This window comes from Mesoplodon densirostris, chromosome 10 (genome assembly GCF_025265405.1).
Source record: "Mesoplodon densirostris isolate mMesDen1 chromosome 10, mMesDen1 primary haplotype, whole genome shotgun sequence".
Classification (NCBI taxonomy): Eukaryota; Metazoa; Chordata; class Mammalia; order Artiodactyla; family Ziphiidae; genus Mesoplodon; species Mesoplodon densirostris.
Genome location: NC_082670.1, coordinates 38,833,787 through 38,851,050, shown reverse-complemented (window position 1 = coordinate 38,851,050; position 17,264 = coordinate 38,833,787). Strand labels below are relative to the sequence as shown.

At 39.2% G+C, this 17,264-nt stretch overlaps 1 protein-coding gene across 5 annotated transcripts in view; it reads right to left on the bottom strand.

The window, feature by feature from the left end:
* FKBP5 (FKBP prolyl isomerase 5) overlaps positions 1-17,264 on the bottom strand; it is a 111,669-nt gene that overhangs the window by 52,783 nt on the left and 41,622 nt on the right. For 3 of the 5 annotated variants that reach the window (XM_060109385.1, XM_060109383.1, XM_060109386.1), the window contains 2 exons: positions 15,391-15,519; positions 10,291-10,435 (listed from right to left, as the gene is read on the bottom strand). In XM_060109385.1, the coding sequence (XP_059965368.1) occupies positions 10,291-10,435; positions 15,391-15,495 (250 nt within the window). In that variant the 5' untranslated portion in view covers positions 15,496-15,519. The remainder of the gene's footprint in view (positions 1-10,290; positions 10,436-15,390; positions 15,520-17,264) is intronic. The other 2 variants (XM_060109384.1, XM_060109387.1) reach the window with 1 other exon arrangement.

Here is a 17,264-nt window from a genome sequence, read left to right as displayed (position 1 = left end):
TCCTTGTTAACTGTTTCTTGCATTTTGTCTATTCTATTTCCAAGATTTTGGATCTTGGAAATAGAATCTTGGATCATCTTTACCATCATTATTCTGAATTCTTTTTCAGGTAGACTGCCTATTACCTCTTCATTTGTTAGGTCTGGTGGGTTTTTATCTTGCTCATTCTCCTGCTGTGTGTTTTTCTGTCTTCTCATTTTGCTTATCTTACTGTGTTTGGGGTCTCCTTTTTGCAGGCTGCAGGTTCGTAGTTCCCGTTGTTTTTGGTGTCTGTCCCCAGTGGCTAAGGTTGGTTTAGTGGGTTGTGTAGGCTTCCTGGTGGAGGGGACTAGTGCCTGTGTTCTGGTGGATGAGGCTGGATCTTGTCTTTCTGGTGGGCAGGTCCACGTCTGATGGTGTGTTTTGGGGTGTCTGCGGACTTTTTATGATTTTAGGTCGCCTCTCTGCTAATGGGTGGCGTTGTGTTCCTGTCTTGCTAGTTGTTTGGCATAGGGTGTCCAGCACTGTAGCTTGCTGGTCGTTGAGTGAAGCTGGGTGCTGGTGTTGAGATGGAGATCTCTGGAAGATTTTCGCCGTTTGATATTATGTGGAGCTGGGAGGTCCCTTGTGGCCCAGTGTCCTGAAGTTGGCTCTCCCACCTCAGAGGCACAGCACTGACTCCTGGCTCCTCAATTTGGGATGATTTGTTGTCTATTCATATATTCCACAGATGCAGGGTACATCAAGTTGATTGTGGAGCTTTAATCCGCTGCTTCTGAGGCTGCTGGGAGAGGTTTCCCTTTCTCTTCTTTGTTCTCACAGCTCCTGGGTCTCAGCTTTGGATTTGGCCCCGCCTCTGCGTGTAGGTCCCCGGAGGGCGTCTGTTCTTCGCTCAGACAGGACAGGGTTAAAGGAGCAGCCTCTTCGGGGACTCTGGCTCACTCAGGCCGGGCGGGAGGGAGGGGCACGGAGTGCAGGGCGAGCCTGCGGCGGCAGAGGCCGGCGTGACGTTGCACCAGCCCGAGGTGCGCCGTGCGTTCTCCCAGGGAAGCCACCCCTGGATCCCGGGACCCTGGTAGTGGCGGGCTGCACAGGCTCCCGGAAGGGCGGTGTGGACAGTGACCTGCGCTCGCACACAGGCTTCTTGGCGGCGGCAGCAGCAGCCCCAGCATCCCACGCCTGTCACTGGGTTCCGCGCTTTCAGTCGCGACTCGCGCCCGTCTGTGGAGCCCCTTTAAGCAGCGCTCTTAATCCCCTCTCCTCGCGCACCAGGAAACAAAGAGGGAAGAAAAAGTCTCTTGCCTCTTCGGCAGCTCCAGAGTTTTCCCAGACTCCCTCCCGGCTAGCTGTGGCACATTAGCCCCCTTCAGGCTGAGTTCTCACCGCCAGCCCCAGTCCTCTCCCTGCGCTCTGACCGAAGCCCGAGCCTCAGCTTCCAGTGCCGCCCGCCCCGGCGGGCGAGCAGACAAGCCTCTCGGGCTGGTGAGTGCCGCTCGGCACCGATCCTCTGTGCGGGAATCTCTCCGCTTTGCCCAACCCAGGTATGTGGGGAGTTTCTTGCCTTTTGGGAGGTCTGGGGTCTTCTGCCAGCGTTCAGTAGGTGTTCTGTAGGAGTTGTTCCACGTGTAGCTGTATTTCTGGTGTATCCGTGGGGAGGAAGGTGATCTCTCAGAAAATCAAATTTTATAGGCTCATTGTAGGTTCATCAGTTGTAACAAATGCACCATCCTGGAGGGGGTGCTGATAAGAGGGGGAGGTTATGCACATGGCGGGGCAGGGGGTACACGGGAAATCTCTCTACCTTCCGCTCAATTTTGCTGTGAACCTAAAACTGCTCTAAAAAAATAAAGTCTATTAAAAAATCATACGATATATAACATTTTAATTTAATCACTGAATACTTTCACTTATAATAGACTATAGTGACCAGTTTAGAACATTCTTTTTTATTGATTAAAAATTTTTTAAATTGTGGTAAAATACATAAAAATGACCATTTCAACTGTTAAGTGCACAGCTAAGTATATTCACACTGTTGTGCAACCAATGTCCAGAACTTTTCATCTTGCAACACTAAAAGTCTACTCATTAAACTACTCCTCTTTTCCTCCTGTCCCAAGCCCCGGCAAGAATTTTATTCTACTTGTTTTTATGAATTTGATTACTTTAGATTTCTTTAGATGTAAGTAGAATCATGCATTATTTGTCTATTTGTGACTGGTTTATTTCACTTAAGTGTAATGTCCTCGAGGTTCATCAGTTTTGTCCCATGTGAATAATACTCCTTTATAGAAATATACCATTGTATGTACATAAGACATTTTGTTTATCCATTTGTCTATAGACAAACATTTGGGTGGCTTCCACCTTTCAGCTATAATGAACAATGCTACAAATATGGGTGTACACATATCTCATTAGGACCCTGGTATATACGGAGAAGTGGAATTGCTGGATCATAGGTTAACTCTATTTTTAATTGTTTGAGGAACTACCATACTGTTTTCCATAGTGGCTACACTATTTTACATTCCCACCAACAGTGCACGGGGTTTTCAATTTCTCCACAACTCGCTAACACTTGCAAATTTCTTTTTCTTTTTTTTTTAAATAGTACCTGATGGTGTGAGATGATATTGTTAAAATTTTTTTTTTTTTTTTGGCTGTGCCACATGGCATGCAGTATCTTAGTTCCCTGACCAGGGATCAAACCCGTGGCCCCTGCATTGGGAGTGCAGAGTCTTAACTACTGGACCACCAGGGAAGTCCCTCTCATTGTGGTTTTGATTTGTATTTCCCTAATGATTTAGTGATGTAGAGCATCGTTTCATATGCTTGTAGTCCTTTTGTATATTTTCTTTAGGGAAATGTCTATTTAAGTCCATTGTCCATTTTATAATCAGGTTATTTGAGGTTTTTTGGTTGTTGGATTATCGGAGTTCTTTATATATTCTGGATATTAACCCCTTGTCACATACATGATTTGCAAATATTTCCTCCCATTCTTTAGGCTGCCTTTTCACTTCATTATTGTATCCTTTGATGCACAGTTTTTATTTTGATGTAGTCCAATTTATGTAGTTTTTACTTTTGCTGCCTTGCTGTTGGTGTCATATCCGAGAAATCATTGCCAAATCTAATGTCAGGAAGCTTTGCCTCCAAGTTTTCTTCTAATACAGTTTTAAGTCTTATATATCTTTGATCTATTTCGAGTTAATTTTTGTATGTGATGTAAAGTAAGGGTCTAACTTCATTCTTTTGCATGTGAATATCTAGTTTTCCCAGCATCGTTTGTTGAAAAGACTGTCCTTTCCTCAATAAACAGTCTTGGCATCCTTGATAAAATTATTGACTATCTAACCTTTAAATGCATGTTTGCATTTGAAACCATTGATAATATTGACATTGTCTTTCTTTTTATGTTAGATAAAGCAAAGTTTTTCCTGTGTATTTTTCTCCTCTTATAAATTTTATTTAGTCTTATTTTTAAATGTCTTATAAAAGGGCTCTGATAATCATCCCTATTCCCTACCAAAAGTATCTGATTATGAATTCAACAAACTCGTTTATATGTTAAGATTCTTTTAAAGTGTTTATATGTCTTATGTTACATTCTATTTTTTGCCATTTCTCTATTTAATTACTAAGAAACTGATCACCAGATGATCTCTCCCCACCCTCATGGCTTATCATTTCAAAAACAGGGGGAGAAAATAATCTGTGCTGGGACAACCTTAATGATCAACTCTGCCAGGCTAAACTGCTAGATACCTGAAGGCAGGAGTCATGTCTTGTTTATTTTTTATTTCCCAAAGAACTTAAAACCACAATATTATACTCAATAAAGGAACATGGTCCATGCTGCAGTATCTAATTTAAATAGAGTTAGAAATGTGTTAGCTTCCCCCAGTCTGCTCTCACCCCTACCTAAATTAGCTTCTCCTTAATATCCACTCAGCGATGAAACTGGAAGCATTCTTACTCTATTAGAAAGTACCAGGTAAAGCCAAAGAAAGTACTTTCTGAAAGTTTGCTGTCTTTCTGGCTCACATTTTTGGGGAGGGTTAGGAAAATTAAATATTTTGGCCTAAAAGCCTTCTTTCCGAATCCTGAGTGCTCCTAAACTGCAGGTTAAAAAAAAAAAAAAAAGTTAACAGATGTTAAGAATATATTTATGGGGGAGCAAGAGTATCAACAGAAATTAAAGGGAATACATGGTTAAACCACAACCCACAAGAAGCTGGCTGCATGGTTACCCATTACTGGTAAGTGTATTTTACTACTTGTAAAACGTTGTCAAGGCCTAAAATATGTGAAAAAAAAATACACTTCAAATAAAAATAAAACTTTAAAAATAGGAATTAGGCCCACAATACCAAGCATGTAATAGCAATAATTTTGCTTTTGATAAACCTCATTAACTACATCATTCCTGTAAGAAAAATGTCTGGTGTACAGCAGGCACTAAGTAAATTCTGCTGGACCAGGACCTACTTTGTTTCTATACTTAGTGTTTAGGCTAGTTTTAAACCTTAAGATCTAACATAACTTGAAAGACACTGCCTGGCTTTGAATCCTGGCTCTGCCACTTTACCATATTAACTTTGGGCTAATTACTTAATCTCTCTCTGTACCTTAGTTTCCTCATATGTAAACAAAAAAACCAAAGCAAACCAAAACTAAAATGGTTATAGTAGGTACCTAAAACATTTTTTAAAAACTGGTAAAGTGGACTTCATCAAAATTAAAAACTTTTGTTCTTTGAAATATCAATTAAGAAAATGAAAAGGCAAGCCAGAGACTGGGAGAACACACTTGCAAAATACACATCTGATTAAGTGCTTGTCTTGTTGAGTACAGCTCAGAAGGATTGTTTTTTTTTAATGGGCAAAAGATTTGAACAGATACTTCACAAAAGAAAATATACAAATGTCCACTAAGCACAAGAAAAGATACCCTCAATGTGACCAGTTACCAGGGAAATGCAACTGAAAACCAAAATGAGATACCATTTCACACCCATTAAAATGGCCAAAGTTAAAAAGACTGATAGTACTAATGGTTGACAAGCATGTGAAAAACAAACTCTCAAACACTGCTGGTGAGAATGCAAAATGGTACAGCCACTTTGAAAAAACAGTATGGTAGTAACTTATAAAGTTAAACGTATGTTTTACCATATGATCAACAAGTCCACTCCCAGGTTTTTACCCCAAAATAAATTTACCCAACATAACCACACAAAGACAGGTATATGAATGTTCATTACATTATTCATAATAGCCCCAAACTGGAAACCCCAATGTCCGATTTTTTGAATGGATGAACAAATTGTGGTGTTTCCATACTTGTAAAATGCTCCTTGGCAATTCAACATGCATGAATCTCAAAATCGTTATGCTAAGTGAAAGAAGTCAAATGCCAAAGATGATATATGATTCCATTTATATGAATTTTTGGAAAAGGCAAAACTATAGTAACAGAAGCCAGATTAGTGATTCCATGGCCCTGGGTCCATAAGAAAACTTTTTAGGGTGAGGAAACTGTTCTATATTTTGACTGTGGTGGTGGTTACACAACTATTACCCAAATTCATCAAGCTATATACCCTTTAAAAGGGTTAAGTTTTATTATATGTAAATAGTACCTCAATAAAAAACTCAGTCTTATATACAAATGTTAATGACTAATTGTCACCTAAACTATACTAAATAAATTGTACCAAAAAATCTAGAAAGTAGTAATAGGATTGGTGTGAGGATTAAATGAGATAACGCATTACGCCCTTTGCCTGGCACTGTAAGTAGTTAAAAAGTATTAGCCATTAGTCTTTCAACATATACTTTCTCCCTTTTACTCCAATATGCTAATGACTGCTAAATTAAAAGATGTTTTTACCAATAAACATGGGTCATCATGCATCTAATAAGGTTAGATTAACATTAAAAGCAGATCACTGATATTTACTTCATTATGGTTTAATCTCAATAGTAAGAGAGAAGTATAGGTATGTGAAAAATCCAAAATGACTGGTTTGTTTCTCTTCTCAAATCTGGGGGGAGAATATGAGAGAGGATTTTTATCTTCATAATTCCCAACCATGTTAGTCATATACGAAGAACACAAAAAACCACTTCACTGAAGTAGCCTTTTATCAGAAATCACCAGACCTTTATATAGGGGTAGATGGGGAAGGCGTGAAGCTTTAGTGTCCTTGGATTTACTTATAAGAACAGAGGTAGATACAATTCTTTCAGCCCCCAAACCCATCCCTTCCCAATTTTAGTGATAACATATTTGCTGCAGGCAGGGAAGGGGAAAGAACAGAACCCCTGTTGTGGAAGTATACTTGAAAATCCTGAGTCATTCTTATTTCAACTTCTTTTAAGATGGGTTATGGACACAGTTCTAGGAATTCAGAACATGTAACAAAGATTTAGTTAAGAAAATCCAGTGAGGGAAACCATCATCATTCTAATTTCTCTAACATATTCTGCAGTGGTGATAACCAACTGTCTTAGATTGATCCAGTTGTTGTTTTTCCAGACTTCCTGGGGCTAAAAAAGATGGTTAAGCATTCAAAAGGTCTGTATGCAGGCATAGTAAATAGGAGTGAGGACCCAAACTGCTGTAACACAGCTCTTGCCACTCCATTGTAAAGCCAACCAATAATCCCAGTACTGTAACAACAACAGTAACAAAAGATTTGAGTGCTTACTATGTATTAGGCTGAGTGCTAAGCAACAGTGTGTAATATCTTATTTAATCCTCAACATATAATTGTATATACTATTATTATCATCACTTTATATATGAGGGAAGTGAAGCACAGAGTTTCAAAGATGGTACAAAAAGAACAACAGACACACATACAAACAATGTGTAGGTATACCTCAAATTTATACATATGGTATGTGTATTTTTAATGCAATTTTTATAGATAAGTTCTTATGATTCTATTTTAAATACTGAAGTCACAAAAGAACCCCAAAATCAGTGTGACTTTCCACTGAAATATTTCTATTTATTCCCTTGGGAGAGGTACAATATAAGGGATCAAGAGAGTTCAATGTACAATATTTGTGCTACAGTTATTTATATTATTTTTCTTCATTATGTTATGAAGTAGCTACTGCCATAACATATAGGTATAAAACTATGAACTGCCTAACCAATGTTTGTTTTATAGGCAACTGAACACATTAAGTTATAGAAGTTTTACCAGAGGGATACTGCTCTAGTCTCATATTTCTAATTATCATCTTAAGGGGGCCTCTAAAGGTTCTGTAATTGTGTTGGGTTTAGTCCTTTACAGTTTTTGTTCCTGTACTCTTTGCAGAATATACAAGAATGGAATCTTAGACTCAGGATTAATCTCAAAGCTCTTCTACAGACGCTTCCTTTTTGTAAGAGCAGGGAAGGTTAGGTGGCTTACTCATGTTAACATACCACAGGAAAGAGCAAAGACAGGAACCCCGGGTTCCCAACACCCAGCTGGATGCTCTCCCCATGAGACAACACTGTCTCTAGATAGGTGTTGCCATAGGTACCAAGTCAACTGGAAGTTGCCACTTTTCTCTCTGCTCAAAATTCTAGGAAAGATGAAAGACTCACTCACCATTGCATGTTTTGTTGAGAAAATCTGGATAGAGAAGCAATTCTTAAGTCTACTTGCAAAGATAACTGCTGAGAGGAGACCTATTATCTTAAACCTACCAACTTCTTCAAGACAGAAATTCAAAGGCGGAGGGCAGTGGGAACAAAAAGGTCTGATGAGGCCATTTACTCTGAGGTCATCTAAATTAAATAATGATGCCACAGCCATGCTGGTGGCCCTGGAAATTCACATCCTTACATCAACAAAAATGAAAAAAAGTTTAAGTTAACCGTCATCCTTATCTGCTATGTTAAGAAAAAAAAATCTGTATTTGATTTTGATTGCTATCTTATTGAACACAAGATTAATCTCACATGAGCCATTAACTCACTGAGGACCCAAAGGAGAAGGGAGCAGTGGCATAGCCAGCACTAGAACTTGGAGAGAGTACAGCTGTACAGGAAGCAGAAGTCACCAGGACATAGAAATGCCTGTGGGTACCAGGGAAGGCAGAGAGGCAGAAAGAGTTTAACTCCTTAGCTACTTGCTGTTTCCTTTCCCACATCCTTGCTTAGCTAGCAACTCAACCAAGGTGTAGAGTCAGAAAAAGAAAGGAATTTTTCAACATTGAGCCATGGTGGTGAATGGGGGGGATCGCCCCTTTGCTCCTACACTTGATCTGGGAACAAACTAGAAGTCTGCTATATCTGTGGCAGATAAGAGTAAAAAGACTTTGTAATTCAGCCACTAACTTCCAACAAGCCACATGGTCCACAAAGTTCAATTTGATCTATGGGGTATGATTCTTCTTCCAAGATTAAAAAAAATAAGAATACTAAATTAACTGAAGACATTTAAAAGCATTTGTAAAGAAATTAGTAAAAAATCACATTTAAGATTTTAAAACAGTGGTTCTCAACTTTTTATCCTCAGGACCCCTTTACATCTTAAAAATTGAAGACCCTAAGGTCCTTTTGTTTGTATGCTGTATCTATTGATATTTACCATATTAAAATTTTTTTTAATAGTTATTTACCAGTTCATTTAAAATAACAATAACCTCATATGTTAACATAAATTATTTTTATGGAAAATAACTATATTTCCCAAAAGAAAAAAATTAGTGAGAAGAGTGACGTTGTTTTATCACTTTACAAATGTAAAATGTGTCTGACTTAATAAAAGACAACCAGATTCTCATACCTACTTTTGGATTCATCTGTTGCAATTTTTGGCTGAAGTATATGGAAAAAATCCAAACCCACACATATAGATAATCAGAAAAGATAGGAGTTTTTTAATAGCCTTTTCAGATAATTATGAATATAATCTGATACTACATCAAAACTGGACAAGTGGTAGTTTCATAAAGGTTAGTTGCAATGTGGAATCTGAAACCGTTATCAATGAACTTTTCATATTATGTTACGTTAAAATCCATTGGTCTAGCTTACACATCAAATGGACCTTTTACTCATGCGTAATTTTATAACGTCTTGCATTGGTCATTGGGAAAATATTGTTCACTGAGTCACAAAATCTTCCAAATGTTAACACATTTCATTTCATGATATTTTAAAAATCACATTCATTAATACTCATTGATCTCAACAGAAGTCTTTTAAGTTTTGGGAAGCTGTCAAGCTCTGAGTAGCAGATACAAATTTTCCAAAACTGTAATTTTCACTTGAAAACTCAATGGCAACAAATACTGTCAGTTGCTGTCCTTGAAGTGACAGGCTCACTTCATTCATTTGCAAGAAAATATCTGCCAAATATGGAAAAATCAAGTCTGAATAATCATAGTTTGCTCTTTCAAATAAAAATGGTGCTTCGGGCTTCCCTGGTGGCACAGTGGTTGAGGGTCTGCCTGCCGATGCAGGGGACACAGGTTCATGCCCCAGTCCAGGAAGATCCCACATGCAGCGGAGCGGCTAGGCCCATGAGCCATGGCCGCTGAGCCTGCACGTCCGGAGCCTGTGCTCCGCAACAGGAGAGGCCACAACAGTGAGAGGCCCGCGTACCGCAAAAAAAAAAAAAAAAAAAAAAAATGGTGCTTCATGGAAAAAAATGCAGCTAGTTCAGCTCTTGACTAAAGCCAAGTACACGAGTGCTTTCCCTTGAGATAGCTACTGTAGTTGGGGATGCAGAAGTGTTTTATGTGTGCTTTCCCATCTGTCACAAAATATCAAAACAATGTGAAACTCATTAGGATTTAATAAAATTAATATGTTTTACACCTTATCAAGGACATTCTTAAGTGAAACTGGCCTTCTTTTTTTTTCTTATTTAAACAGTGAGTGAGGGCATACTAATGGTATAGTTTGGTGCCATTGCCTAGATTTGTGCTAAGGCTCCAGCAAATATTCACCATTGCAGCTTGGTACCATCGGTGCAAATGTCAACACAGTAAAATAAATGAATGAATGAATGAATAAATAAATAAATAAATAAAATCTTAGTATTATTATGAAAATAATTTTGACACTATGGACCCCCTAAAAGTATCTCCGGGACCCCACAGGGATCCATGGACCATACTTTGAGAACTACTGCTCCAAAATATCTTTATTTTTGGCAAGGATAGGATCCATGAGAACTACTGCTCCAAAACATCTTCACTTTTGGCAAGGACAGGATCCACTAGCTCCCGTATAATATAAATAGCAATAAATCTAAGCAAAACAACTCAAAAAAAACAAAAACCCTCTTACCTTTGCCAAGACTAAAGACAAATGGTTCGTTTCGATCATGACTGGAATCAAACTTCTTTCCATTTGACAATTTTCCTTTGTAATGGACATAAACTTTGTCTCCAATCATCGGGGTTTCCTCACTATTCCCTACTCTTTTGACAATCTAGAAAAGACAAATGTCAAGAAAAATGAGGTTAAACATTTTATTTCTAATCAGAGAATAAAGAGGTCACACAGTCCCTTCCACATCACTGAGGCACATTTGCAAACAACTGTCTGTCCTTTCTAAAGGCTTCCCTCCCAGTTCTCTCAATGATCCTCACTGTTACAAAATTATCCTGTACTACTCTAAATCTTTAATGCTATACTTAATTGTATTGTTAATCACACTATTCTCTCAAAATAATTAATCAATAGATCTTGTTTCATTGGTTTAATGCCTCATCTTTTGACACTGAAATCTTTCAAAACACAGTTAGTCCATGTACAAACTGAATTAGACCAAAAAGATTAGTGGACTTTCAAAAACATTCAAAGATTAGTGGACTTTCAAAAAGATTAGTGGACTTTCAAAACAAGAAGAAGTCTGAAGCAAAGTTTCAAAGGTGAGATTTTTATTTCTCTCCTTTGCTAAAAACATTATCTTTTGACTAGATCCCACTAGTTTGGTTTAATTTCAAAAAGCCCAATTTCCTGATATAAAGTTATACGTCCTACTATTTGAAGAATATTCAAAGTGTAAAAAAAACAGTACCACTGCACAGTTTGATATGATACTGAATAACTTGTGTTCTAGTAAAGGAAATGCCAAAAAACTCCGAGTTGAAAAACATTTAACTATCATAAAATCCAGTATATTTATTTTGTTCTTGGCAGAGCAAGCCACTAATGCAGTTGGTCAGTTCTGGGAAAAGAAAATCAAATCCAGGCATGTGGTGTATAATTTATTCTGTCAATCACTTATGCCAAATTAATCATTTTTATTAGATAACAGAGGATGGTAGCTAATGTCCAATAAACATTTTTTGGGGGGAAGGGTCTGAATTTTTATCTGAAGAATTCAAATTTTTTTTTTTTTTTTTTTTTTGCGGTACGCCGGCCTCTCACTGCTGTGGCCTCTCCCGTTGCGGAGCACAGGCTCCGGACGCGCAGGCCCAGTGGCCATGGCTCACGGGCCCAACCGCTCCGCAGCATGTGGGATCCTCCCGGACCGGGGCACGAACCCGTGTCCCTTGCATCGGCAGGCAGACTCTCAACCACTGCGCCACCAGGGAAGCCCCTGAAGAATTCAATTATTTGCTCCTAAATTCTTTTTTGAGATGTGTCCTCCTTGCCCCACCCTCATATCACCACATAAACACTGTGAACTTAGATTCTACAACCTTCTTAGCTCAAAAGCCTAGAAATCCTAAAGGAAAAAAAATGATTACTGCAACTTCATCAAAAAAAAGTGTTTGAACTAATCAATGAATTCAGTAAAGCTGCAGAATTACAAAATCAATATACAGAAATCAGTTGTGTTTCTACACACTAACAAAATATCTGAAAAAGATATAGAGAAAACAATCCCAGAAATGTAAACCAAAACCACAATGAGATATCACCTCACACCTGTCAGAATGGCTGTCATCAAAAAGAAATAAAAAGTGTTGGTGAGGATGTGGAGAAAAGGGAACCCTCTTGCACTGTTGGTGGGAATGTAAATTGGTGCAGCCACTACGGAGGGCAGTATGGAGGTTCCTCAAAAGATTAAAAGTAGAACTACCATATGATCCAACAATTCCACTTGTGGGTATTTATACAAAAGAAATGAAAACACTAACTGAAAAAGATACATGCACCCTCGCCATGTTCACTGCAGCATTACTTACATTAGCCAAGATATGGAAACAACCTGTGTTCATCAATAAATGAATGGATAAAGAAAATATATATATATTTGTATGTTTTATATATATATATATATATGTACACACACACACACACACACACACACACACACACACACACACACACACACACACACACACACACAATGGATGATTATTTAGCCATAAAAAAGAACGAAATCGGGACTTCCCTGGTGGCACAGTGGTTAAGAATCTGCCTGCCAATGCAGGGGACACGGGTTCGAGCCCTGGTCCAGGAAGATCCCAAATGCCGCGGAGCAACAAAGCCCATGCACCACAAGTACTGAGCCTGCGCTCTAGAGGCCGAGAGCCACAACTACTGAGCCCGTGCACCTAGAGCCCATGCTCTGCAACAAAAGAAGCCACAACAATGAGAAGCCCGCACACCACAATAAGAGCCCCAGAGAAAGCAGCAGCAAAGACTCAGTGCAGCCAAATAAGTAAATAAATAAACTTATTTTTAAAAAAAGGAATGAAATCTTGCCATTTCTAACAACATGGATGGACCTTGAGGGAATTATGCTAAGTGAAAATAGGTCAGACAGAGAAAGACAAACACTGTATGGTCTCACTTATATATGGAATCTTAAAAAAAAAAAGGGCTTCCCTAGTGGCGCAGTGGTTGAGAGTCCGCCTGCCAATGCAGGGGACACGGGTTCATGCCCCGGTCCAGGAAGATTCCACATGCCGCGGAGCCTCTGGGCCCGTGAGCCATGGCCGCTGAGCCTGCGCGTCCGGAGCCTGTGCTCCTCAACGGGAGAGGCCACAACAGTGAGAGCCCCGTGTACCACAAAAAAAAAAAAAAAGAAAAGAAAAGAAAGAAAAGTAAAGAAAAAAACAACTAAATTTATAGATACAAAGAACAGAAACAGATTGGTGGTTGCCAGAGGTCAGAGTTTGAGGGGAGGGTGGGAGAAATGGGTAAAGGGAGTCAAAAGGTACAAACCTTCAGTTACAGAATAAGTCATGGATGTAATGTACAGCATGATGCAATAGTTAATAATATTGTATTGCATATTTGGAAGCTGCTAAGAGAATAGATCTAAAAAGTTCTCATCACAAAAAAAATTTTTTAAACTATGTATGGTGGCAGACGTTAAATAGACTTATTGTGGTGATCATTTCACAATACATACAAATGTCAAATCATTATGCTGTACACCCGAAACTAATAAAACGTTATATGTCAATTATACCTCAATAAAAAATCCCATTCACAATATCATCAAAAACTATAAAATAGTTAGAAATAAATTTAACCAAGGAGGTGGAAGATCTATACACTGAAAACTATAAGATTCTGATGAAAGAAACTGAAGAAGACACATATAAATGGAAAGGTATCCTATGATCATGGATCAGAAGAATTAAAAATGTTAAAATGTCCATACTACTGAAAAACATCTATAGATTCAATCCAAGACATATCAAGACATATCAAAATTTCTGCATTTTTCACAGAAATAGGAAAAAAAAAGCTAAAATTAGTACAGACCCATAAAAGATCCCAAATAGTCAAAGCAATTCTGAGAAAGAACAAAGCTGGAGGCATAACATTTCCTGATTTCAAACTATATTAAAAACTATAGTGATAAAAACAGAATGGTACTGTCATAAAAAGAGGCACACAGACCAATGGAACAGAATCGAGAACCCAGAAATAAACTGTAGCATATACAGTCAACTAATATTTGACAAGGGAGCCAAGAATGCTCAATGAGGAACAGATAATCTCTTCAGTAAAAGATGTAGGGAAAAGTGGATAACCCTATGAAGAATAAAATTGGACCCCTATCTTACACCACTCACAAAAATTAACTCAAAATCAATGAAAGACTTAAATATAAGATATGAAACTATAAAACATCTAAGGAAAACAAGGGAAAAATCTCCTTGACATTAATCTTGGCAATAATTTTTTGGATATGACACAAAAAGTACAAGCAACAAAAATAAATAAGTGGAACATCAAACTAAAAATATTCTGTGGGCTTCTCTGGTGGCACAGTGGATAAGAATCTGCCTGCCAACACAGGGGACACAGGTTCGAGCCCTGGTCCGGGAAGATCCCACATGCTGCGGAGCAACTAAGCCCGTGCGCCATAACTACTGAGCCTGTGCTCTAGAGCCCATGAGCCACAACTACCGAAGCCCACATGCCTAGAGCCCACGCTCCGCAACAAGAGAGGCCACTGCAATGAGAAGCCTGCGCACTGCAACGAAGAGTAGCCCCTGCTCACTGCAACTAGAGAAAGCCTGCATGCAGCAACAAAGACCCAACGCAGCCAAAAATAAATAAAAATAAAATAAATTGGGCTTCCCTGGTGGCACAGTGGTTGAGAGTCCGCCTGCCAATGCAGGGGACACGGGTTCGTGCCCCAGTCCAGGAAGATCCCACATGCTGTGGAGCGGCTGGGCCCGTGAGCCATGGCCGCTGAGCCTGCGCATCCGGAGCCTGCGCGTCCAGAGCCTGTGCTCCGCAACGGGGGAGGCCACAACAGTGAGAGGCCCACATACCGAAAAAAAAAATAATAATAATAATAATAATAATAATAACCCATTTATACACTCTGAGAATAGAGAGACACAGCCTTTTGGAGTCAGACGTAACTTGGACCTAAACCCCAGATCTGCATTTACTAAGATATATGATTTGGGGCAAGTTAATTTACCTAGCTGGCCCTCAGTTTTACCATCTATAATCTGGGATTAAAAATAAACCTCCATAAAACAGGAATAAAGACACAGACCTACTTGAGAATGGACTTGAGGATATGGGGAGGGGGAAGGGTAAGCTGTGACAAAGTGAGAGAGAGGAATGGACATATATACACTACCAAACGTAAGGTAGGTAGATAGTGGGAAGCAGCCGCATAGCACAGGGAGATCAGCTCGGTGCTCTGTGACCGCCTGGAGCGGGGGGATAGGGAGGGTGGGAGGGAAGGAGATGCAAGAGGGAAGGGATATGGAAACAGATGTATATGTATGACTGATTCACTTTGTTATAAAGCAGAAACTAATAAAATAAATAAATAAACCTCCAGTTATGAAGACAAAATGAGAATTTAACTGCAGTGTTTGGTACTTAGTAAGCCTCTATAAACATTATCCATCTCCGCCTCCAACCAAAAAAACAAAAAAAGACTTTTATTAACAATCTTTCCAGATAGCAAATTTCCCTAAATGTCATTCATCCTTGTGGCCTCACCTTTAATACTCCTCTATCTTTTTTGGAGGTAATATCCTCTCCCTGTTCAGCAACAGCTGCTGCGGGGCTTTCTCCATTGTTCTTGGCAGCTTCATCAGTAGTCATTGTCTTTTATAAGTAGACAACCTGCTGAGAAGAAACATATTTTAGCTAGGAAAGTATCACTTCTTTATGCATCTTAAATGCCCCTAGGAACTGAGCTTTACCTGACCCAAGATTTACTAAGGGCCAATAAGGTTAAACACTGAAAAGGAAAATAAAAACATTTGCTATGAGCATGTACTGATGTCATGAGGCATGTAAATGAAACATCATCCAACTCTTCAATTTCCCATCCAGCTCTGATCCCAAATTAGAGAGCAGAACAAGTCAGGTTTGATAGTGATTACATTCCTTAGCATGATTACACATTGAGAAGTAGTCCTTTCAGAACTTTGAAAACATCCTTTTCCTACAGCCATATTCTTGACAGAGAATTAAGAACTTATCAGGTGATCTGATAAAGAAATGACAATACATCACAGTGGAAAACAGGACAGGCTTTCAAAATGACAGACCCCAGTCTGAGTCCTAGCTCCAGCAATATCTGTTTGACATTTGCAAACTTAGTCACTGAGCCTCAGTTTCACATCTGTAAAATGGATGGAGTTTTTGTTCATAGAGTTACTGTGAGGCATTAATGAGATAACAAATGTTAAGAGATTAGCACGAAGTCATAACTTAAAAATGTAAACATTTATCATGATTATTACTGGGTCTTTTTTAGAGCCACATTTTTCATTTCCTGCTCAAAAGTTCCTTTGGAATGAGGTTCTTCCCTATCATGGCATTCCAGGCCCTCCACAACATGATCCTTACCCATCTTTCAGGTCTAGCTTCCACTACTTTCTTTCATGCAGCTCATGCTCTAGCCAAACCAGACCAATTCTTCTCCCATAACAAGTCCCGTGCTTTCCCATCTCCATGCTCTTGGTCACTCTTTTTTAAAATCCCCACTCTTGGGCTTCCCTGGTGGCGCAGTGGATAAGAATCCGCCTGCCAATGCAGGGGACATGGGTTCAAGCCCTGGTCCGGGAAGATCCCACGTGCCGCGGAGCAACTAAGCCCGTGCGCCACAACTACCGAGCCTGTGCTCTAGGGCCCGCAAGCCACAACTACTGAAGCCCGCGCGCCTAGAGCTGGTGCTCTGCAACAAGAGAAGCCACTGCAATGAGAAGCCCGTGCACCTCAACGAAGAGTAGCCCCACTTGCTGCAACTAGAGAAAGCCTGCATGCAGCAACGAAGACCCAACACAGCCAAAAATAAATAAAAATTTAAAAAATTAAAGAAAAATAAAATCCCCATTTTTCCCACTCAAATGCTACCTCCATCATACCAAACTTGACCTTCTATTTTGCAGTTGTCTGCCCTTTCTGTACTTCCTTAGCTCTCCCCTTGATTTGTTGTCTATAATACATTCGTAAGACAACACACTTGTTGTATTTAAAAGATCCTTGAGAGCAGGGCCATGTTTTGTCCATATTTAGATTCCTTAGAATGCCTCTACCTTTTAGACTGGAATGACAGAAAGGTCAAGGAACCTGGAGCTCCTTACAAGCTGTTTAATGTGCTTACTCTAACTTCTCTAAGCTTTTTCCCTACCTGTGTCATTAGAATAAAAATAATATCTACTTTCACAGAGTGATCTTCTGGATTAAATGGTATAATGTGTATGTTAAAAGTATACTATTCCAATGTTTACTCTTATTATTATCATCAGTCACCTAAATGACAGACACTTTTCATGCAAGGCAAATACCAACAGGCTAATCAACAAGACAAAACAAAACACACCTTGCTGGCTGCTGCCATGATGAATTCCATACTGCTCTCC